General features: G+C 36.0%; 2 protein-coding genes across 3 annotated transcripts in view; both read right to left on the minus strand.

The window, feature by feature from the left end:
- Positions 1–1,043: 1,043 nt before the first annotated feature.
- Positions 1,044–20,100, minus strand: LOC109056234 (glycine receptor subunit beta-like). 2 transcript variants are annotated; one of them, XM_042778782.1, is made up of 12 exons: positions 20,025–20,100; positions 19,589–19,820; positions 16,660–16,788; positions 16,073–16,179; positions 15,084–15,151; positions 14,647–14,873; positions 11,066–11,148; positions 10,781–10,921; positions 8,296–8,448; positions 5,857–6,005; positions 3,729–3,878; positions 1,044–1,760 (listed from the first exon to the last, which is right to left on the minus strand). In XM_042778782.1, exons 3-12 carry the CDS (start codon positions 16,776–16,778, stop codon positions 1,464–1,466), a joined length of 1,494 nt encoding a protein of 497 aa, XP_042634716.1. In that variant the 5' UTR covers positions 16,779–16,788; positions 19,589–19,820; positions 20,025–20,100; the 3' UTR covers positions 1,044–1,463. The 2 variants fall into 2 exon arrangements, with proteins under 2 accessions (XP_042634716.1, XP_042634642.1); XM_042778708.1 differs by having other exon boundaries at positions 19,589–20,092.
- A 1,845-nt stretch (positions 20,101–21,945) lies between these two features.
- wdr19 (WD repeat domain 19) overlaps positions 21,946–25,050 on the minus strand; it is a 19,800-nt gene continuing 16,695 nt past the window's right edge. The window contains exons 34-37 of the mRNA XM_042778878.1: positions 23,473–23,596; positions 23,143–23,219; positions 22,914–23,060; positions 21,946–22,100 (exon numbers count right to left, since the gene is read on the minus strand). Coding sequence (XP_042634812.1) covers positions 22,946–23,060; positions 23,143–23,219; positions 23,473–23,596 — 316 coding nt within the window. The 3' untranslated portion in view covers positions 21,946–22,100; positions 22,914–22,945. The remainder of the gene's footprint in view (positions 22,101–22,913; positions 23,061–23,142; positions 23,220–23,472; positions 23,597–25,050) is intronic.

Consider the following 25,050-nt stretch of genomic DNA (forward strand, 5'->3'; position numbering starts at 1 on the left):
AGCCAGATAAAGCAGCAAGTTTGCTGCGGCAGTGAGCTCCCTCATTAAATTAATCAAATCACTTTACAGACATAATTCATTATAAGATTTAGCCAGTTGTATGATTAACAATTTGCCCACATTTCAAAAACTTGTATGTATATATAGAACTTACAAATGTATATTATACAGAATGTTACAGATGTGTTAATTTTGCTACAAAGGAAAACATGTCTATATTTGACTAGGTCTGGATGTCAACGTACATATTTAACAACCAAAAGTGTAGTACAATGCACAAGCATGAATTATTAGGTCAAAATTAACATACTAAAATAAAACATCAGAAAATAATATGTTGTTTTGTTATATAGTTTACCTTAAATAATAAATAATAGCTGTATAATCTTGGCAAATAATGGTGAAATTAATGTTTCCATTGATTAAGCCCAGTCCTACAAACACAAAAGTATTTATTCCTTAAGTATTCAACTAGATTTGTATCTTTGAGGAAGGTGCTTGCAAAATAGCAATACTGTTAATTAGTAGGTATTCTCTTTTTGTTTCTGCATAAATGCTGCGACAGAGCTGTTGTCATGATACCGACCATGTGTTTTGTTTCCAGGCGGCTGCACACAAGAATCATCACAAGTGCAGCGTAAAAGCAGTTAAATATGGCTAAATATATGCAAAAAAAGACAAGATTAATTAATTACTCAAATGGATTTTGAAAAGACAATCAGTTGTAAATCAGTATGGAAATATTCAAGATTCAAGATTTTTATTGGTCACATACACGATTATATAGAGAATATATAACGAGCAGTGAAATGTGAGTAATGTAGTAAAAGAGTAATAAAAGAGTATTACAATGATGATTGCATTTGGTTACAATTTGAGTACTGTGCATTGTATCAAAGCACGGCACAAGGGTTTTTGTCTAAAATAATCTACAAAAAAGGTTGGAAGGTCTGTATGTTATATTTGTATGAGTTTATATGTTAAGCTGTGTCAACAGCACAAACATCTGCTCATCCAAAATAACAGAGACAAGAGAATGATGATGATGATGATGAAGGATCTTTATTGTATGGCAGTACAACAGCAGTTAAATCCCTTCTTCTTACTTCTAGACTCATATCCAATAAGCCCATTATAAATACTGCATGCTGTCTGAGTCCAGATCTGATACAGTCTTTCTTTCCATAAGCAAATTTTTGCCTGAGTTTATAAACAATCGACAATTGTGGATGTTTTACATGGGACATCATGGACATCTAGCACTTTGGACCAAACATGGCTAAACACACTGTAAAGTCATGCTACAAAGTTTGCTCGTATTAAAGCTACACATTTAAAAAAGCGAATTATGAGGAAAAATACAAATCAGCAGGACTATATAACTGACAGACCAAAAAACAGACATCAAATGTACATAAAAGCACACAAACACACACATAATCACACGCGTACACTTTGTGATGTCACAGGTAGACAGACCAGTAAATAACATTGAAGAAGAGGAAGGTGAAAGGGAACAGAGCTCGTGCATAGAGATCAATCCGTTTAGCAGCGGACGGAATGACAGGTTTTGGAGGCGCTGGCTTCTTGTTGTTCTTGTTCTGTGATTTGCCGGGAGCGTCTGTGACCTCTATGGGCTTGCCGTAACAGTCAAAGTTTGAGAGTTCGAAATCTCGTGGAAGAGAACCGACAATACTGAAATCATTTGAGCGCAGATCAGATTTCGAAGTACACACCTTCTTACAGCGGTTTTCCACAACCTACACAAACACAAAAGACATTTGAATACATATAAGAATATCTATCTATCTATCTATCTATCTATCTATCTATCTATCTATCTATCTATCTATCTATCTATCTATCTATCTATCTATCTATCTATCTATCTATCTATCTATCTATCTATCTATCTATCCGTCCGCCCATCCAGCCATCTATTTATCCTACATATCTCTCATCCATCAATCCATCCATACATCTGTCCATAAATCCATCCATCCTACATATCTCTCTCTCCATCCATCCATCTATCTGTCATCCATCCATCCTACATCTCACCATTAATCAATCTGTCTGTCTATGAATCCATCCATCTCCTTGCTTGTCCATCCATCCATCCATCCTTCCATCCATCCATCCATGAATCCATCCATCTCCTTGCTTGCTTTTGTCCATCCATCCATCCTGTATATCTCACCATCCATTCATCCATCCATCCATCTCTTTCATCAATCCATCAATCTCTTTTGTCCGTCCATCCAACCATCCATCTCTTTCGTCCATCCATTCATCATATATATCTCTCCATCCATCCATCCATCCATCTCCTTGCTTTCGTCCATCCATCCATTCATCCATCCTACATATCTCTCTCTCCATCCATCCATCCATCTGTCATCCATCCATCCATCCATCCTACATATCTCACCATCCATCTGTCCGTCTATGAATCCATCCATCTCTTCCATCCATCCATCATACATATCTCTATGAATCTATGAATCCATCCATCTGTCCGTCCATCTCTTTCGTCCATCCATCCATCCATCCATCCATCCATCCATCCATCCATCTCTTTTGTCCATCCATCCATCCATCTCTTTTGTCCATCCATCCATCCATCCATCCATCCATCCATCCATCTCTTTTGTCCATCCATCCATCTCTTTCGTCCATCCATCAATCTCTTTTGTCCATCCATCCAACCATCTATCTCTTTCGTCCATCCATTCATCATATATATCTCTCCATCCATCCATCCATCTATCCATCCATCTCTTTCACCCATCCATCCATCCATCCATCCATCCATCCATCCATCTCTTTTGTCCATCCATACATCCATCTCTTTCATCCATCCATCCATCCATCCCTTTCGTCCATCCATACATCCATCCATCTCTTTCGTCCATCCATCCATCCATCCATCCATCCATCTCTTTCGTCCATCCATCCATCCATCCATCTCTTTCGTCCGTCCAACCATCCATCCATCCATCCATCCATCTCTTTCGTCCGTCCGTCCATCCATCCATCCATCCATCCATCCATCTCTTTTGTCCATCCATCCATCCATCTATCTATCTATTATTAATTTAACAAAGTACAGAACAAGTCAAAACCTTGAAAAGAACTGTTTTGTCAGTTGGGTCCGTTAGGTGCTAAATGATAAAGGTGTGATTGGTGCCCTATATTTTATTCTAAAGATGACCAGTTTCTCAACTTCAAACTTCAGGGAAGCCATTTCAGTCATCCTCACAAGACATTTCTCTTAAATATTGTTTGTAATATGACCTCTCCCCCTCACTCATACACACATACACACACACACTTGTGAACCCCTGTGCTGCTCTATCATAGCTTCAGGCCTCGTTGCTGTCGGGTCACATCACTCTCAGTCCCCCAGAATCCTCTGCTCTTCTCTGAACCCATGTCCCACTGAGCGCACACTCAGAGCAGGAGTCTCAATTACAGCCATTTCATCTCCCCATGTACCCATTAACACACACACACACACACACACACACACACACACACACACACACACACACACACACACACAGCTTAGATAAAGAGAAGACATACACACACATCCTACACAGAGAGAACACAGTCACACACATAAATGTGAATACACACATTTTCTGCTTACTAAAGAGAGCGCAAACATATGAATGCAAGCATTTGTCTTACTTAAAGGAATTAACATGCATACACACACTGACCTGTAGTGTGCTGACATGTATAGGTGTCCCGCCAGTGCCATTGGCACTGTTAGCTTTAGCTGGTGTCTTGTTCTCTTTTTCTCTCGCTTTATCTTTCTGAGTCATCTTTGCCTTCTCTTCCTCAATGCGCTTGGGACTGTTCAGCATCACCTGGGACACAGCATACAGACAGAGCAAATTCATTCTTTGAAGCAAGGCCCATTATGCAGGCTTAATGTTTCAACCTAAATAAGGATCACCACTTTTTTGACATTTTGTTATCAAATGCAGTGATATTCATACACTTCATACAAGTTTAGCTTAAGTGTCCAAGAAACAAATACTGTGCATCCAAATAAAATGTCTAATTTAATATAATTTTAGGCCCATTGTATATACAGTAGCAATCTTCTAGCCTTTTCTATCCATTATATTGACTGCTCAATCAAACATCTCTCTAATGGCACAAGTCATATTGCACACAAATAGAAATAAATTGGCCATATTTAAAAATAAATATTACTGCTTTGTTGATTTTTATATATATATATATATATATATATATATATATATATATATATATTGATTCACACACAAAATCAGTTCACTTTCATACACTTTTTATATTCCTGCATTTTCAGCACAAAACTGAGAATACATTATTCTGTAATTACATTATTCAGCTCTGTGCTCCCAGAGCTGTTATTCCAGTTTTCCGGGACAAAATGGACAATTTAACCACAGGAACTGTATGTCTGTTTCATAGTTCAGGAGGAGTTCATTGTTCCTTAGCAAGGCATTTTTCTTGCAGTTTCTGTCCTGTTTTCAGTTTTCAGGCTTTGATTACAGATCTATTTTGTCCTCTCAGAAAGAGTGCATTTCCGTGTCAGCCTTCTTCACTTCCTATTTAAGGAACAGCTATTTAAGAAATGTTGGGTACTGGAGAAAGTCAAAGCCAAACACACCGAGTTAGAAATCCTGCTAATATGTCCCAAAACATATGGATATAAGACTGGAGTGGAGCAGTGGATAGTTTGAAGTGACAAATTGTTTAATAAACATTAAAGCCTACAGTTTCAAGAACTATTAAGATCTTTTTATTCAGATTATTATTATTATTATTATTATTATAGAGGCAATACTTGACAATAAGGTTTCATTTGTTAACTATATTTAATAGGTTAACCAACAATAACTAACAACAAGAAATACATTTGTTACAGCATTTTTTAGTCTTTCTTAACATTAGTTAATAAAAAAAATTGATCTGTTCATTGTTAGTCCAATAATATTAATAGATAAAACTTTTTATTGAATTAATTTATTGTATGTTTCATTGTTAGCTTATGTTAACTAATGCAATTAACTAATATTAACAAATGAAACCTTATTGTAAAGTGTTTCCATTATAAATGAAATGTATTTATTAAACATTGGCATCCTTTATCATTATCACTGATTGTTTTATCAAAAACAAAAAGCAACGAGAGGTTGTTCATTGCATTGATTTTGACTTTGTGTCAGGCCTAAGAAAATTTACCAGTGGTACTGTAATATACTGTACTAGACTGTAATATATGGCCTCTAGTGGTTTACTGCTTTTAGCAAAATAATTTGGCATTAGCAGCAATAGATAGACTGGAAATGTCCCCGATGGGCAATTTTTAATAAATCCATGTCTTTTTATTTATTTGTTTTGTTATATGAAGGTCTCACATGTGCAAAACTGTAAAAACTACTTTGCCGTTATTTTGTACATAAGAAGATTTTTCTTTTTTAATATTCTTTTTTTAAGCTGTAAGTTGTTAAAATTATGCAAAAAGTATTAAATGTGTTTTTTTGGATATACAAAATTATACCTTAAGCAAGGCAAAGGAAACCCATTTTACTCCAGTGTTATTTTCACTACAGAATGCTATTTAAAAAACATAATTTTAAATGTAAATCAGATTTTCACTGTGGAAAAAATAAACTAAATAAAAGTGTGAAATATGAATTTTAGGCAAATTTATTTTCTAAAAGTTCACGCAGGGCTCAAAGTGTGGAACACCCATACAGTGTCCTGAATGGGGTGGATCTGTAGTCCTTCATGGTACTTAGTGAGTGAAGGGTTTGTATACAAGACAACAGCAGACATGTGCATACACACCTGAACCACAGCGTACTCCACAAGAGAGGCAAAACCAAACAGCAAACAGGCAATCATCCAGATATCAATGGCTTTCACATAGGAGACCTTAGGAAGCTCAGATGCTAGAGACATACACTCAGACGACAGCGACAGGACAGACAGAATACCTAAAGAGAGAGACGGACAGACAGGAGAGACAGAAGGAAAAATTCCACATACTGTAACTACGTAAATCATTGTACGGTGCCCTGCTCTTGAGCAGATATCTCGAGTTTCCTCTCTCTTTACCACAAGTTATAAAATGAATTATGATGCTTTAATGTTCAAACTGACCTGGGAGTGACAGCCGTCCCTGAAATGGACAGATGAACAAATGAGAGAAAGGAATGAAGGAGAGGTGGAGCCTATGAAAGGAGGGAGATGGAGAGATGAGAGAGGAAAAACGGGTCGGATCACAGGTAATCAAGGGAATGACTGACGGATGAAGTTCTCAGTGTAAGTGGAACATTTTTACCCCTTTGTGTGTCCAGAAGTTTCATATAAATTTCAAATATAAATGTTTAGAAAAAATAAATTTAATTTTAAATACTTAGATGATTGAAAGTTTTAACAAAACCAGGACAGATTTTAATTACAGTACATTGTATTTGAGTAATTTTTATTTTAAATTATATAACATAATATGTGTATTTTATAAAGGTGTTTTTTCTTCTGGGGAGGATTATGGATAAATTAGAGAGATGAGAAGAGAGAAGTTCAGGACTGGGTGACTTGCTGTCATTTTTTTTTTTTTTTTTATGTTGCCCGATTAGAAGTTAGTTGATTCTATAAACCAGAGATGGCTAAAGGATCTTAGTTTTTTTTTTTATTAATTAATATAATTTCTTTTTAATGTTTTTTATTCCAAAAAATATTTTATTATTTTGACAATTATAAATGATTAGTTATTTATTACAAATTAAACAAAGAAATAAATATTAAATAATGAATATATTCGGCAAGGATGTGTTAAATTAATAAAAATTGACAGTAAAGTATAAAATGTTACAAAAAAATCAATTTCAAATAAATGTTCTTTCAAATGTTTTATTCATCAAAGAAAAACATGCATCATGGTTTCCTTACAAAAATATGAAGCAGCACAACTATATTCAGCACTGATAATAAACCGAAATGTTTTTTGAGCAGCAAATCATCATATTAGAATGATTTCTTAAGATCATGTGACTCTGAAGACTGGAGTAATGATGCTGAAAATACAGCTTTGACATCACATAAATTACATTTTAAAATATATTCACATAGAAAACAGTTATTTTAAATTGTAATACGATTTCACAATATTACAGTTTTGCTATGAAATAAATGCAGCTTTATTTTTAAAAATCTAAAAAAAAAAACATTCAGACCCCAAAGATTTAAAGTGCCCCTGTTATGCCATTTCAAATATTGCTTTTGATGCAGTGTGTAATGTACTGCAGCTGTACGTGAATGCAAACAATCTGCAAAGTTGTAAAGATGAAAGTGCACGATAAATAAAGTTATTGTCTCCCAAAAGAAAGAATCGACTCTGAACAGCCTAAACGAGTCCACAGTAATTCAAATCCCACTTCTGTGATGGCTACACGTCACACGGTAACACATTTGCATAATTATATGTTCTGCGTTGGCCGGCCGTGAACAACCTGACACGCCCTCAAATACTGTAGCTTGTTCATGTCCAGAAGACGCTGTGTCCTACACTGTCTGTGAAAGTAAATTAGTTTTATTTTCACTTCCGAAAGATAAGGCTGCAAAGAATCAGAATTTTTTTTCACTGTACCACAGCAGTTGCTGCTTCTCTAATCTCGGGGAGTTCAACGCAGGATTCACAAAACACTTGCTCTTGAAAGATGTCTCAGTTCCCAATTTATTTGGACCATCTGGCTCCACTGAATCACAGCTTGAGAGTATGATAAATAATAGAGCATTCAAAATATGGAACTATGGCAATGGGCGTATCGTTTCTGACACACGCTGTACGTGGTAGACCAATCACAACAGACTGGGCCATCTGACCAATCAGAGCAGAGACGGCTCATGGAAAGGAGGGGTTTAGAGACACTGAATCTTAGAACTGCTTTGAACGATTCATTCGAGAATCGGAAAATTAGGTGATATTAAATGCATATTTTAAGAAAACAAGTGTTTTTTTGAGCTGGCATGCATGCAATCCTATTGTAGGAGAAAATAAAATTGGCATAAACAAGGGCACGTTAAACAGCAGTATATTAGAAATATAATTTGTTACTTTTTCAAATTTTGTATTAACAAAGCCTGCAAAGTTGATCACCCAGGTCACATAAAATCCCATTGCTTATTAAATCATTAAATGCAATATAAGAAAGATAAGGGTCATCAAACACAACACTGCAATAACAGCTAATGTATGTGGTGTTCATTTGAAGACTGACTCACCTAAAGGCACTCGAGCTGCACTGGCGTCTGGGTTGATCCAGAAGGACAGCCATGAGAGGACGACAATGAGCAGGGTGGGAGCATAAACACCCATCATATAAAAGCCCACCTGCCTCCTGAGAGTGAAGATGACTTCTACACATGTATAATAACCTATAGATTTTGAGAGGGAAAACAAGAGAGGATGCATTAAAAATGAAATGAAAGTGTTGTACCATATCTTCATCATTTACATTCCTACAAAATGCTTTTTATGTACTGTATAGGTTTTATTGTTTCACCCTTGTCACAGATCCAGACTTTAAATCTTAATGAATTCTCATAAAAATTCAAGAAGGAAATGAGCAAACCATTCAAACGTTTATTGTGTAAAGTATTACATCATTTTTACACAAATTAAATCAATTTATACATATTGTTAATAACTGTACTTGGTTACCATGGAGACAGAAGTGTCAGTGGGGAGCATGTGACGAAATATGAGATGATAGTGATGTATGAAGAGAATTCAAGATACTGTAAATGTCACTTGTGAACAGAATGTTATTATTGCACGTCATTTCCAATTGAAATGTCATTTTGTCAAAACATTCCAAAAGTTCAGTTCTGTGTCTTCGGGATACATAAAATGCCAGCTATGAAATTAGCCTTAGTAAGACAAAGAAGTCTGCCATATTATAACAAAAATGTTTCCATCACTGTCATTTTCACCACAGAATGCTATCAAGCAAAATGCATAATTTTTTGTGTGAGTGTGGTGAAAATAACAGTTGTTGGTTCAGACGAAATGACAAAAATAAAACAGTGAGCTTGAAAAAATGATTTCTCACAAGTCCACAGGGCCAAACATTGAAGTTGAAGAAACAGTTAAGTGTGTGTGTGTGTGTGTGTGTGTTTGCATTTGCAGATTCACTTAGAGTTCATCTGTCTCCTGGAGTAATTGTGAAATCCCTGTTGAACACTGAACATCTGTCAAAAAAACATTAAATAAACTACAACAAAAAACAAAACACACACACAAAAAAACAATATCACACACAATTAATCAGAGGAGCACAAGCTCTATTTTGCCAAATTACAGTAAGTGGAGCAGACATTAATCCATTAATGTCTATATTTAGATGTCTTACACATAATGCATATAGCCATACATAACACGCAGCTTTTCTCTTCACAAGTCATTAACTGATGGACTGGAGTGCTGTGGATTACTTGTGGATTTTTGTGATGTTTTTATCAGCTGTTTGGACTCTCATTCTGACGGCACCCATTCACTGCAGAGATGCAGTGGTGAGCAAGAAATGCAATGCTACATTTCTCCAAATCATTCTGATGAGGAAACAAACTCATCTACATCGCGGCTGGCCTGAGAATGAGCACATTTTCAGCAATTTTTAATTTTTGTGTGACCTATTCCTTTAAATGGATTATCAGGGACAGGATGCAGATAAACAAAGTTGTGGGATAATTTATGATAGTTCGATCTGATTTATTAGCATTACTAAAAACATTTATTACCTAGAATGTCGATGTCGTGGAATAGATACACACATGCAGATGCACACTGGCACACATCTGTAGAGTGTTAATTTTAAAGCAGTATTATCACTCACAGAAATGAAGAACAGTGCATTTAGAAACACAGGGCTAAACCTCTGACTTGTACCTCATGTGCAGAGACCATCGTTAGTATGCAAATAAACCCTTTTCTTAAGAAACACAACAAGCTCTGAGCTCTGTGTGACCGTTTTACCGTAAAATAGTTAAAGAGATCATTAAGAGCAGGCTGTAGGTGTTCTTTTCATTGTCTTGTTTATTGTGCGACTGTGTTTGATCATTTATATGAATGTGTGTGAAGATGTCTGCGTGTGTGTGTGTGTGTGTGTGTGTGTGTATAATCTTAGCAAGTTACGCTCATGCTGTTCTGTTCTCTTACATAAGAAGTGAATACTGTATTATGTAATAGATTCCCACAGGAGAAGTGCACGTTAAAGGTAGAAATGTGAGTATGTGTGTTTATGAAGGGGCAAAGTAAGTAATGGATAATGTATAGTCAGCAGGTTATTATTCCAAAATAATATATTTTTTTAATAACCTGAAGGGATTTATTTTGCAATAATGACCCACTGACTATGCACTATGCCTCATGACTACTTAAATAAATGATTAAATGTATATAAAATTTTGATTAGAAATCATCATGCGAGAACAAAGAGATACCAATGAATGAATGAATGAATGAATGCCAAGATACTCATCTCAGTGGTATTGATTCATTTGAGTCTGAATTAGGAGTGTAAAAGAGGTATGAGGTCAGCGTTTTCTCACGTGCATGTGTGTGTGTGTGTGTGTGCATGTGTGTGTGTGTGCGTGTGTGCGTGCTATTCTTGAGCTGTTGCCTTCCTGAACACTATGTCCTCTTTCTGTGTTGCCCTCTTTTAATATGTATGCAAATATGAATGTGTTTTTATAAGTCAATCCATACCTGTTCCCGGGTAGAACTTTGTGCAATTTCCATACTTGATATCCTCTTGCTTTACATCAAACTGTGGCAAAGCAATCTCATCCATCTGAACAGGGTCTCCAGACTGCCACATAAACACCAGGTCTTTCGTGGTATAGCCAACTACACACACACACACACACACACACGAAATTGACAAACATTTTATCTCATCCTTCCCATTATTTCTATCTCTTAAAATACAAATAAAATATACTAGTTTCATTTTATTGCAGGTGTGTGTGTGTGTGTGTGTGTTTTACTTACAGCTCTCTAACTGCATCTTGCAGAGCTGGGTGTCCATAGGAAACAGCGTTAGATCCAGAGGGCAAGAAAGAGTGACAGACAATCTGAAAAAAAGAGAATTTACGTAAATACGTAGCCAGTTTTTAGAGTTTAGAACAGACGGATGTGAGCAAGAGAGAGTGTGTGAAGAGAGGATACACACACACATACACTGCAAGGCTCATTAGTCCTGGGTGCATGTTGAGCAGCAGTAGCAGATAGTAGCATTTAGAGAGAGACAGAGAGAGAGAGAGAGAGACAGAGAGAGACAGAGAGAGAGAGACAGAGAGAGAGAGAGAGAGAGAGACAGAGAGAGAGAGAGAGAAAAAGAGAGAGAAAGAGAGAAAGAGAGAGAGAGTTGAGAGAGAGAGAGTGTAAAGGAGGCTGTGGGGTGAGAATCTCAGTCTAAGGCGCTCTCTCTCTCTCTCTCTCTCTCTCTCACACACACACACACTCGGCTAAGCAAAGATGTTGCATATTCTCTCATCTGCCACAAAGACCCTTTCAGCTTGAGCAAACAGCCATGGCTTCAAACATTCTGCTATCTAAATGCTGCAGTTAAAGATCAGAGCAGAATTAATAGAAAGAAAAACAACAAGATTAATATATAGCGAAAAAGTGTCAAATGATAAAGGTGAATGCAAGAAGAATCATTCCAACAGATCATTCAGCAAAGCAAATGTAACTCGAACACATTCCCAGAGGTGTAATAAGCATTTTATATCTATGAAATAAATCAACTCCAAGGGCAGATTTAAAACAGAAGGTAATAACACTGATAAACTCCAAATGTAGCATTTGACATACGCTTTTATTTTTTTTTGTATATAAGTAGTAAACAGTTTTTCTTCATATTTATCACTTTATACATACTGTTTAGACCTAATTCTAATCTGCTGCAAACCATATGGCGAATATTGCATTAATCACTGATGTTCTTCGATACGAAACTCTAAACTTTCTGAAACAACATGAAGAGATTATATTATTAGATTTGAATGTGATATTATATGATTAAATAGTTATAAGAATGGTGACTGCTTTAAGAATTTTAATTTAATCAAAAAATGCAACAATGTCATTCATCTACAGGTGCATCTTTATAAATTAGAATGTCGTGGAAAAGTTCATTTCAGTAATTCAACTCAAATTGTGAAACTCGTGTATTAAATAAATTCAATGCACAGACTGAAGTAGTTTAAGTCTTTGGTTCTTTTAATTGTGATGATTTTGGCTCACATTTAACAAAAACCCACCAATTCACTATCTCAACAAATTAAAATACTTCATAAGACCAAAAAAAAAAAACATTTTTAGTGAATTGTTGGCCTTCTGGAAAGTATGTTCATTTACTGTACATGTACTCAATACACAGTAGGGGCTCCTTTTGCTTTAATTACTGCCTCAATTCGGCGTGGCATGGAGGTGATCAGTTTCTGTCACTGCTGAGGTGGTATGGAAGCCCAGCTTTCTTTGACAGTGGCCTTCAGCTCATCTGCATTGTTTGGTCTCTTGTTTCTCATTTTCCTCTTGACAGTACCTCACAGATTCTCTCTGGGGTTCAGGTCTGGTGAGTTTGCTGGCCAGTCAAGCACACCAACACCATGGTCATTTAACCAACTTTTGGTGTTTTTGGCAGTGTGGCCAGGTGCCAAATCCTGCTGGAAAATTAAATCAGCATCTACAAAAAGCTGGTCAGCAGAAGGAAGCATGAAGTGCTCCAAAATTTCTTGGTAAACGGGTGCAGGTGACTTTGGTTTTCAAAAAACACAGTGGACCAACACCAGCAGATGACACTGCACCCCAAATCATCACAGACTGTGGAAACTTAACACTGGACTTCAATCAACTTGGGCTATGAGCTTCTCCACCCTTCCTCCAGACTCTAGGACCTTGGTTCCCAAATGAAATATAAAACTTGCTCTCATCTGAAAAGAGGGCTTTGGACCACTGGGCAACAGTCCAGTTCTTCTTCTCCTTAGCCCAGTTAAGACGCCTCTGACATTGTCTGTGGTTCAGGAGTGGCTTAACATGAAGAATACGACAACTGTAGCCAAATTCCTTGACACGTCTGTGTGTGGTGGCTCTTGATGCCTTGACCCCAGCCTCAGTCCATTCCTTGTGAAGTCAAATTCTTGAATTGATTTTTCTTGACAATCCTCATAAGGCTGCGGTTCTCTCAGTTGGTTGTGCATCTTTTTCTTCCACACTTTTTCCTTTCACTCAACTTTCTGTTAACATGCTTGGATACAGCACTCTGTGATCAGCCAGCTTCTTTGGCAATTAATGTTTGTGGCTTACCCTCCTTGTGAAGGGTGTCAATGATTGTCTTCTGGACAAACTGTCAGATCATCAGTCTTCCCCATGATTGTGTAGCCTAGTGAAGCAAACTGAGAGACCATTTTGAAGGCTCAGGAAACCTTTGCAGGTGTTTTGAGTTGATTAGCTGATTGGCATGTCACCATATTCTAATTTGTTGAGATAGTGAATTGGTGGGTTTTTGTTAAATGTGAGCCAAAATCATCACAATTAAAAGAAAGAAAGACTTAAACTACTTCAGTCTGTGTGCATTGAATTTATTTAATACATGAGTTTTACAATTTGAGTTGAATTACTGAAATGAACTTTTTCACGACATTCTAATTTATTGAGATGCACCTGTACACTACCATTCAAAAGTCTGGGGTTGCTTTCATAAGTATCTTGTACTTACCAAGAATTTATAAGATTTATCTGATTAAAAATACAGTAAAAAAAGTAATACTGTGAAATGCTATTACAATTTAACATTTTTTATTTGAATTTAGAATTTTCAGCAGTAAGTCTTCTGTGTCACATGATCCTTCAGAAATCATTCTAATATGCTTATTTGATGCTATAGAAACATTTCTTATTATTTTTTAATGTTGAAAACATTTTAAAAACTTCCTTATATTATTATGGAAACCGTGATACTTTTGAGATTATTATTATTTTTTTTTTTTTTTTTTTTAAAATGCAATACTCTTTACTGACTCTTTTGATCAATTTAATGCATTCCCGCTGAATAAAAATATTACTTACTTTAAAAAAAATAAAATAAAAAAATCTTACTGACCACAGTGGTAGTTGGAGAAGCAGCTTTTAGGAACAACATTGCAGACACAAAACACACAACATAGATTTTTATCCCTTATTAGGGAAAAACATGGAAGCAACACTCTTATAATACTACTATTAAAAATGAATAACTTAATGAAAACTGTATACTGAACATTGGTGTTATTATTATAATATTGCCACTGTATTATTAAAACAATAAACTTAAGCAAATGCACTACAGCATTTTTATCACAGAGGATTTCTATCTAGAACATCCAGAATATGATTATCCCCTAACGCAGGCCACTTGAGGCTTATTAACCAAAACTGCAAAATATATATTTCCATATATAACGCATGTTTTTGTAAGTTTGCATTTTGCACCACAGAGCAATACAGTACATGCTGTAAAAAGTTTATTTTAATGCTACACTGTTGCTTATTTATTTTCTTAGACTGTAAAATATCTGACCGTGACTTACCTCATGCTGATGAGGACATCTCCATTGCGGAAAATGAACAGAAGTATGTTTTCCTGTGTAACGTCATGAAAATTAGCACTTTTTTCATTGGCGAAAAACAGATCTGGCTTCCACAGGCACTGGAACATTTTTGGATCAACGGTCAACGCATCGGACTTAAAATCAGTTGGTAACCGCAGCCGTGGGTCATTCCAGCGCTGACGCAGGAATATATTAACACGGTAATCCTGGACATGAAACATACTGTTAGTTGTGGTACAATATAGAATAAAAATAATCAAATATACTGTCAATCAATCAAACGTACAACATTTAACAAGACTGTGTGATTTAAATCACTAACATGGAATAAATGATGCAAAGAAAAGATTTGGTCGGATAGGATATATAAGTAAATTACACACACATAATAACTAATGTTTTGTTTTTTTTCTAACCATTGTAGTCTCCTGGATCGACCCAAAACTGTTGATGAAGATGTTCACCTTATCCTCCACTGGGATACCTGCAAACACATGACAGCAGCTCTTTAAGAGCAAAAGAATCATGCACATCAACCACGTGTGTAAAATATGTGTGCTATTCTCAGATTCCCCAAAGTACAAAATAAATAGTTGCAAATGTGAGAGAATGAGAACTCAGCACCTTGGCAGATGCCCATTGATCTAATAGAGTTTCATTCTGACATATTCTGCTGGGTTCAGAATGACACGTTCTTATTCCACAGGGTCTTGTGATCCTCAGCAGCACGACGGAGGAGAATTTCCAATTACGCTGTACAGTACACACTCTGCCATTCTCTGACACTGTGATTAAATTATCATTCTAATGAGGTCGTCCATTATGTTATTCTGTGTAAAAAGCGCAAGTATTGAATTTTATAGTTGTTTTATAAACATGCTAGAGGTCTGAGAGGCTTGATAATCAGAATATGAATATGAAAATGCGTAAAAAATATTGCCTAAAATAAAAATAATGCCTAAATTGGTCAGCAGAAAAGGAAGGGCATATTCCAAAGACAAAGTATTTTGGTAGCACTTTACAATAAGGTACAATTCATTAACATTAATGAATCCATAAATGTATAAATATATGATTGCTCATTGGTAATTTATGTTCATTCATAATTAATATCTCATAATATTTCAGAATGTGTGTTTGTGTGTGTATAGAAATTAAGAAATTAACCTACTTTATCTTAATAAATGCAGTAAAGATATTGTTAACTGTTAGTTCATAATACCTAATGTATTCGCTCAAGTGTATTGTTTATTTAGTTATATTCATTGTTACCAATGGAACCTTATTGTCAGCTTAAATGTGTTAAATGATTTTGTGCATTCCTGAGTGGGCTATTTTATTTATTCATTGACTATAGCAGGGTTTATTTAGCAAGGAAAATATGAAAAAAAGAAAATCTCAGTACCTTTGAAGTTTGGTCGTATTCGTGAATCATAGGTCATCATCAAGCGGTTGAGTATGTTGCTGGTTGAGTTGGCTGGGACTCTGTCCAAGTCCTCTGCTGATAACTGACTGGCAATGTCAAAACAGACACATGCAAGCTATACTGGCAGTACATTATTTATCAAAGTCACACAAGGATGTTACTTGCCCTGGCAAAGAGTCTAAGCCCTCTCCGATTCAAGAACTATTCACTATTCAACACACCATTCCTCTGGAATAACATCTGCTATCAGAAAATGCAGTAAAACGCACAGACACTTTATGCTTAGTCATTTAGATATGGACCACTGGCCCTGTATATGGCCTGAGGCCAGTTTAGCTGGATCTGTTAGTATGTAATAGAGAGCATTGACAAGGACACAGCTGGTCCTGGACCAGTGCTAACTGTGCTATCCAGTCTGGCAGGCTCCAAAATTTATCGCCAGACTTTCACTCTGCTTAACAGCATTGTAATTCTTCATGACTGACATCCTTGGAAACCATGAATGATTATGGGAACAGCACACATGTGTGTGTATGCGAGTGTGTGTTACTGCCCGGGAGACTTACGAGGGACAGACGACCTGTTTGCCTTTTTTCCCCTTCTTGGGTTTGCCTCCTTCTTTGGCAAAGCTCACTGCAGAGAACTGTACTAACAGCATCAACAAAATCAGCCCTTTGAGAAGCATGACTGCACACCTGCAACGCATACGGACACACTAGTCAGCAAAAACATGAATGCAATGTAACTGTGGCATTTATTATGTTAATGCCAATGAAACATATATAAAACTTCAGTAATAAAGGAATGTAAGGGATTTTTCTTCTAATTGTCAGTTCAGCCAAAAAAGTAAAATTAGCTTAATATTTGCTCAACCTCTGGCCATCCAAGATATAGATGAGATTTGGAGAAATGTAGCATTGGATGACTTGCTGACCAATGGATGCTCTGCAGTGAATGGGTGCCGTCAGAATGAGAGTCTAAACAGCTGATAAAACATCACAATAATCCACAAGTGATCCACAGCACTCCACTCCATCAGTTAACGTCTTAATCACTTCTGGCCAAAATATCCATCCATAATCCATAACAATACTTCCTCCATTGAAAAAGTCCTTTTTCATTTGAATAAGCAGTATATAGACAGAAGATATTTTAGAAGCAATGGTTTGATTATTCCCAGTAGTGAATTAGTTTCTTACAAACACAGCTTTTCTCTTCACAAGACATTAACTGATGGACTGGAGTGGTGTGGATTACTTGTGGATTATTGTGATGTTTTTATCAGCTGTTTGGACTCTCATTCTGACGGCACCCATTCACTGCAGAGCATCCATTGCTGAGCAAGTGAACTCATCTACATCTTGGGTGGCCTGAGGGTGAGCACATTTTCAGCACATTTTCATTTTTGGGTGAACTGTTCCTTCAATCATTCAATTTAAACAAGTTACTGCTGTCAAAGGCAAATTCCGAATTTTCTCAGAAAGCATTAAAAAACTACAAGTAAAATGAATAGTTAAGTTGTATAATACAATAAGTTGTATTGTTTTATATTTCTCCCGCACATATAGTCACTTACCAAGGCTTTTGTTGAGTTATTGAACTTTTTGACTGTGATTTTCCATGAAAATAGAAACAGTTCACGGAAAACACATTCACCTGAGGGGATGTTGTCACAGCTTTTATGCTCTAGGTTGTCACAATGAAACATTAAATTGTCCATTATACAGTGGGTATAGAAAAGAATCATCCCCCTTTAAAATAATCACATTTTGTTGCTTTGCAGCCTGAAATGAATACAGTTTTTGTTTTATCCAGCTGTATTTACTCATTTCAGCTTCTAACATGAAAGATATAACACTAACATGTCAGGTACATAACAGCAGTACATATCAGTAGTTGCTAATCATCTTCTGAACACCACACAAAGCCATCTGACTTTCAGCTGTGAAGAAGCTGTGCTCATTTTGATCAGCTCGGCATGAAAAGAGTTTTTCTGGAGAATTTCAGTCCTTGGTAGTGCAACTGAAGCAAACAACCAACTATGGGTGGCAAGGCACTGTCAAAAGATCTCCGGGACAAAGTTGTGGACAGGCACAAGTCAGGAGATGGATACAAAAACATTTCAAAGGCTTTATCAATGCATAGAAGCACAGTGAAATCTATTATTGATAAGTGGAAGGTATTTGGTAGAACACAGACCCTCCCACCGTCACTCCAAACTGGATGAAAGATTCAGAGAGGCAACCAAGAGGCCTACAGCAACTCTGAAGCAGCTGCAGGAATTTATGACAAAGAGTAGTCATTGTGTGCATGTGACAACAATATCACAAATTCTCCTCAAATGTGGCTCGTATGGCAGGGTTGCAAGAAAAAAGGCACTCCTCAGGAAAGGCCATTTTCAGTCAGACTGAGCATTGCCAAAACACACCTTGAAGATTCTGAGGCAGATGAGACTAAAATTATATTATTTGGCCTCAACACCAAATGATATGTCTATTGGAAATCCAATACAGCTCACCCTCCAAATAACAGCATTCCTGCAGTGAAGCATGGAGGTGGTGATAACCTGTTATGAGGATGTTTCTCTGCAGCAGGGACTGGAGCACTTGTCAGAAAAGAAGGAAAATGGATGGGGCAAAATACTGTCAAATTCTTAAGGAAAATCTGCTGCCCTCTGCCAGTAAGCTGTCAATGGGAAGAAGGTTAACTTCTAACATGACAATGACCCACAGTGGCTGAAGGAGAAAAAGATGAATGACCTTGCATGACCTAGTCAGAGTCCAGACTGAAAAATTGTGGAATGACTTGAAGACTGCAGTCCACAAACTGTCATCAAATTGAACTGAACATGAACAGCTCTGCAAAGAAGAGAGCAAATATTGCAAAGATGTGCAAAGTTAGCAAAGACAAATCCCTACAGAATAAAGGCTGTAATTAAAGCAAAAGGTGCTTCAACAGAATACTGACCCCAAGGGGCTAATCCCTTTTCCAACTCAGTGATTCTGTTTTTTATTTATTTAATAATAATAATAAAAACATATTTCGATTGGATGTTAGAATTCACAAAAAAATGTCCAATGCAAGAATTAGTTTTGAACTAATGCTTGTACAAACAGGCCTATCTGAAAGTGTTTGCTTTTTGAGTATTTTGATACAGAAATGCTTCTTTCTTAAACTGAATAACAATCTCGTCCAAAACCCCTGGAACAACTTGATATCAGTCAGATCAGAGCTTGAGAATAATGTGCAGATTAATTAACGTAATAACAGCAGAGTGAAAAACGCTCGGGACCGAATCCAGCACTAGAGATCCACGGTGGAGACACGAGAGAATTCATCACATCATTAAACACTCCTCCAGACTTATACACGAAGACAAATAAAGACACTCGTGACAAGTCACTCTAAGAACTTGATAAATCATCCTGAACGAAACAAGCGCGTGCCAGTGAGAACATCTGTAGGATAGGGCAGCATAAAGACACGCAGTCTTACCTCAAGAAGAACACACAGCAGATATTAGTGTCCCCCGCTCAAACACGCGGCTGTCATTGTACGTACATCCACGCTCCGGGTTCAGCTTCGGTGTGGGTGATGATGGACTGCGCGTGCACGCACCTGTCCCGCTGCAGTGATGCTGATGCTGAGCTCTCGCGTGATGAAGCAAGCTCTGTCCCGCACCGGCGTCACTTTCTCCTCCTGGATTCAACTTACGAAACCTACTGAGCTACAGTGCCATTAAGTGAATGTGAAGATATAAAGGACCCGTGTTATGCAAAATCAGAGTAGAAGGAATTTAAGCTGTTGAACGCAGCAGCACATACACCTTGAATAAGAATACCAATGAAATCAGCCCGCTGTGATTATATTAAGAGAGAGAGACTTAAGAATTCACGAGATGTTAGGGGTTTTGTGAACAGCTCCTCCTCACCTCGATGTGTCCTTCGTGTCACATTAAATCACAACCCTCTCTGTTAACAGATTTATACTGAGCCCACAGAACTAAATGAGGGCATGGGATAGAGAGAGAGAGAGAGAGAGAGAGAGAGAGAGAGAGAGAGAGAGAGAGAGAGAGAGAGAGCGAGAGAGAGAGCGAGAGAGAGAGATAAATGATCCCATGTGAGAATGGGAATGAAAGAACGAGTACACAAACAATATGAAGGTACCCTGAGAATAAGATTAATTATATTTAAATATATCATTAATTAGATAACAAATGTATGTGTGTGTGTTTGTGTACACATACATTTATTAATATATAATTATATATTTATATACACACGAGCTACACTGATCAAAATAATTAAATAATAAATAATCTTATTCTCTCTATATATACACACGAATAGCATATACATTATTAAATATACATACTGTACATATATAATTATATAATAATCATTAATTAATTATTAATACATTGATGCATAACAATATAAGATATACTGATCAAATAAAATTCATCTTCTCTCTCTATACGTATATGAAGTAACAGCATCTATAACTTTGGTGCAGAAGTGTTTGAGAGAGCCCAGTAGAAATACAGCGGGAAATAAAACACTACAATTGTGTTTCAGAATTTGTGAAGCCATTCTGCTCACAGCGTGGCACAATGCCAGCATGCTGCAGAGGAGACACACACAAACTCTCACTCTCTCTCACACATAAACACACACACACACACAGGGCAGCTTCGTGATGGTCTTTACGAATTAAAAACTTACCTCAGCATTTCAGATGCTGTAAAACATCAGCCCTCACACCTCTATCACACACACACACACACCAACTCAGATGTGGTAGTTTAACAGGTGAAATATAATTTAAAGAAAACAATTACAGTGAGTGACTACAGTTCTTATAAAAGTGATCATTGCACAACCACATCCACTCAGATACTACAAAACAAGCCAGATGCTATGCAAAAATGGGACATGCATTCATGGCTTCTACACATATAGAACACACACACACACACACACACACACACACACACACACACACACACACACACACACACACACACACACACACACACACACACACACACACACACACACACACACACACACACACACACACACACACACACACACACACACACACACACACACACACACACACACACCATCTGTCCAGGGCTAACAGGAACACAATTTATCTTCTGCTTGGGCAAATTTGACCACCACGAATGAAGAATGGAGTTCACTGTGTGGATGCCAGGACCAAAGACAAGGCAAGGTTGGGTCATACATTTAATTTTAGGGTGAACTGCCTCTTTAAAGCAGATTATTCAATCTCAAACCATAGATAGACCAGTAAATTAATCAGGCTTCACAAACTCCAGTAATTACAATTACAATTTTCTAATTGGTATGTTACAGTTTATTCAAAATACAGAACATTTGGCCTATATGTCCAAAGTTATGGAGCAAAGCTAAACTTTAAAAGACAGAGTCGCCGACTTAAGGCCACATATGAGGTGAACGGACAGTCCAGCTCAACATAAATGTCAATGTCATCCTTCCATTAGCTCACACTGCAGTGCTGAACTCTTGTGGTCAAGCTATAAAACAGCAGTACAAACCCTTTAGATTAAAGCTGATCTTCTTTACCAGGTTAATGTGCAGAGATAACATTCATAAGTTGATTTCCTCTAAAAAATATCAATGCTGTGGCTGTATTGTTTTCAACATTGCTGTGTGTTTGAGCCACCTGATATAGCTACATTATTTTATTTTCATTATTATAAATGTTCCTAGTCACCCCTGAAAGTATATATTTCACCTATAAGAACTGCAGAAAGAAATACAGTTTAGAGTAACTACTGCATACTGACAACAAACATATTTACAATGTACAAAAAAAACTTTTCTTTTTTATTCTGTAGTTTAAGATTAATAAACCATGATTGCAAATTGCTACAATACTGGTAAATAAATAAAAGAAATATTTTTGATTGTCCAATAAAAGATGATCAGTCCTGGCTTCACAAAATTCTGTAAATCTAAAAAAGAAACAGAAAACATAAGGGCAACAGTTATACAAAATCATCCACTTTAGTTTTGTCCACAAAATAATCATGAAACAATAAGCATTAAACACTGCATTTCCATTTCTGTAAGCAATAAAATATGGGATGCTGTGCTTTTTTGTAAATATACACAACTAAAATATGCATACGTTATTGCATAATAAAAATATTAAAACTTTTTTTTTTTTTTACAAAATTTTTTACTTTAAGCAAAAATAAGTGTTAAAATGTGTTATTATGTGTTATTGTTATAGTCTCTGACATGTACTGTATCTATGTCTATTGGAGTGTGTGTGGAAAATAATTATGGATTTTGAAAAATATAAAAGAAAGGACTGTTGGAATTGTGTAAAATAAAAAATTAATTCTTAAAGGGATAGTTCCCTAAAAATGTAACATAAAAGAATAAAAGAAGATTGAGAAATGTCACCCTTTTTTTAATTCTCCCTATGGTTACCCAAACTGTTCAGCTGCCAACATTCTTCAAAATATATTACTTTTATGTTCAGCAGAAGAAAGAAATTCATGAGAGTGAGTAAATGATTATAGAATTTAATTTTTTTGGATGAACTATTACTTTCAAATTCCATGTTAAAATAAATTCGATGTAAAAAAGAAATGTAATTGTTCAATTAAGGACTCATTTTCATTAGTCTCAGAGTTTTGGCCCCCACTGTTTAAGCAGCAAGAGGTTATTATTTTTTTGTTTTTATTTTTTATATTTTTTTTTTATGTCTATATATTAAATATAAAAACTATATTTAAGAGTTTTTATTCTGTCGTTACCCTTTCATTTCTCCTTTCTTGATCTCTGGATCTCAGCGCTCCAGTTGGTCCTGCTGCAGATATCTGGAGCAGTCTGAAGTTTTTTTCACCTCACTGACATTTAAAGGCTCAGAGCACATGGGGCAAACCGACTCGGTCTCTAAAAGTCTGAAACAAAAGCATACAAATACAGAAAATCAGCGGACGGGTGGGTGACTAGATAGATGGAGCATGGATGGAGGAGACTTACTGGGTGAACTCCGAATAGAGAGCGGGGAAATCACAGAGTGGGCAGACACACCAATCCTCCTTGACCATGTGACGACCCTGAAAATAATGACACACACATCTATCAGACAAACTGCGTCTGCATATACACACTAAAAGAGGTCAAGTCAGGTTTATTGTCATTCCTCTCCTTACAGACACAGACAAGTAAAGAATGAAATGTAGCACCTAGAGAGGAAGTTAAAACAGGGGCTGGGTTTCAGGCTGATGAGCGGTTCTCTGGAACTGAAGCAGCAGGCTGCGTGTGTTCGGTCAGTGCAGTGATGCAGTAGATTAAGTTGTCTGTACTCACTGTGGCGATACAGTAGGGCAGATTGTTTTTGCAGCCGGGACAGAGCAGCTCACAGTCAGGCAGGCTGAAGCCGCAGTAGGGACAGGGTGAGCTCTCCTCCTCCACCTCTGAAGTATCTGGACGACTGAAGGAAAACAGAAAAGGGTCAGTGATTGGGTCACTGCAACACAGAGGTATTTCATACATTTAACTCAAAGCAGTTAGAAGTTCAAATATTTCTGTACATATACAGAAAAAAATAAAACTCTCACATACCTTGAGTTAAGAAAAACAAAACAAAACAAAAACAATCAGAAAGGAAAAACATTTTACAAAATGCAAAGGACAGGATATCTGCGGGACTTTTAAGCTCAGATTTAAGATACGATTAGGGCAATGTCTAAAGTCACATACTAAACTGTAAAATGACTATAAAAAGCATGATTTACAGTTCAGATACAGGTTTTCACAAAACAAACAGTTTTATAAAATGATAAACTTTACATTTCAGTCTTTAAACCTTTTTTTTTTTTTAAATGGATGAGTCAAAAGTATCATTATATGAATTTAAACAATTATCACAATTACGACAATATTTTTGTCCATCTTTTGTACACTGCATTTTAGAGCAATTTTGTTTACTAATCTGCAATCCAATTTAAACCAGTGGTTTTCAACAAAGGGGTTAGGGCCTAGAAGAGGGCCTCAAATTACTAAAATAATTTAAAATAAGACAAAACAAGCTTTAAAATAAGCAAAAAAAAAAAAAAAATAATATATATATATATATATATATATATATATATATATATATATATATCTCTATATATATTTAATAATAATAAAATAATAATAATAATATATATATATATATATATATATATATATATATATATTATATATATATATATATATATATATATATATAATATATTATTTTTTTTTTTAATTCTTTTTCTTTTTTTATTCTTTTAAGAACCAGGTTCTGGAACTGAATCTTAAAATGCCATAGGCATTTTTATAAAGAATATACATTTTTCTAGTCATGCCAAACTCTAAAATATTTTGAGTAGAAACTGTGACGTGAGTCAAAAATATTTTTTTTTAAATCCTTATCCAGTAAATTAGGATTGACAGGAAAAGTTAAGTAAATTCAATGGTTAAAAACAGTGAGAACCCTAAAGAACATTTGGCTCTTAAAACTTACGGAATTCCATCTATTTTCCATACTTCTGTACCCTCTGCATGGCCGCAGGGGGCTGGAAAACACATAGCATTCTAAAACGTAATTAATTCTAATTATTTAAGTAACTCCTGGACACTACTATTTTTATTTACTTTAAAAAAAAAATTTAAAAAGTAAAAAAAGGTTAAAAAAGGTTTAAAAAAAAAAAATAAAAGGTTAAAAAAAAGTTTTAGTGTAGAAAGGGGTGTTTTGAATCAGTGGCGTAGGCAGGATTTTATTTTTCGTCAGAGTTTTTAAAAGTCCTTTTTACAGAATTATTCAACTCATTAAGAATTAGGCAAACACACATTTTATTTATTTTAGTAATTTGAGATGTTATAATAGTTTTGTAATTGTGTTAAAATAAATTAAAC

Source organism: Cyprinus carpio, chromosome A1, assembly GCF_018340385.1.
Source record: "Cyprinus carpio isolate SPL01 chromosome A1, ASM1834038v1, whole genome shotgun sequence".
Lineage (NCBI taxonomy): Eukaryota > Metazoa > Chordata > Actinopteri > Cypriniformes > Cyprinidae > Cyprinus > Cyprinus carpio.

Coding starts and splice junctions, on each gene's coding strand:
- LOC109056234 (XM_042778782.1), bottom strand. CDS start 16,778: ATGCTTCTCAAAGGGCTGATTTTGTTGATGCTGTTAGTACAGTTCTCT. Junction 16,180..16,659: donor AAACAGGTCGTCTGTCCCTC/GTAAGTCTCCCG, acceptor TGACATTGCCAG/TCAGTTATCAGCAGAGGACT. Junction 15,152..16,072: donor AATACGACCAAACTTCAAAG/GTACTGAGATTT, acceptor ATGTGTTTGCAG/GTATCCCAGTGGAGGATAAG.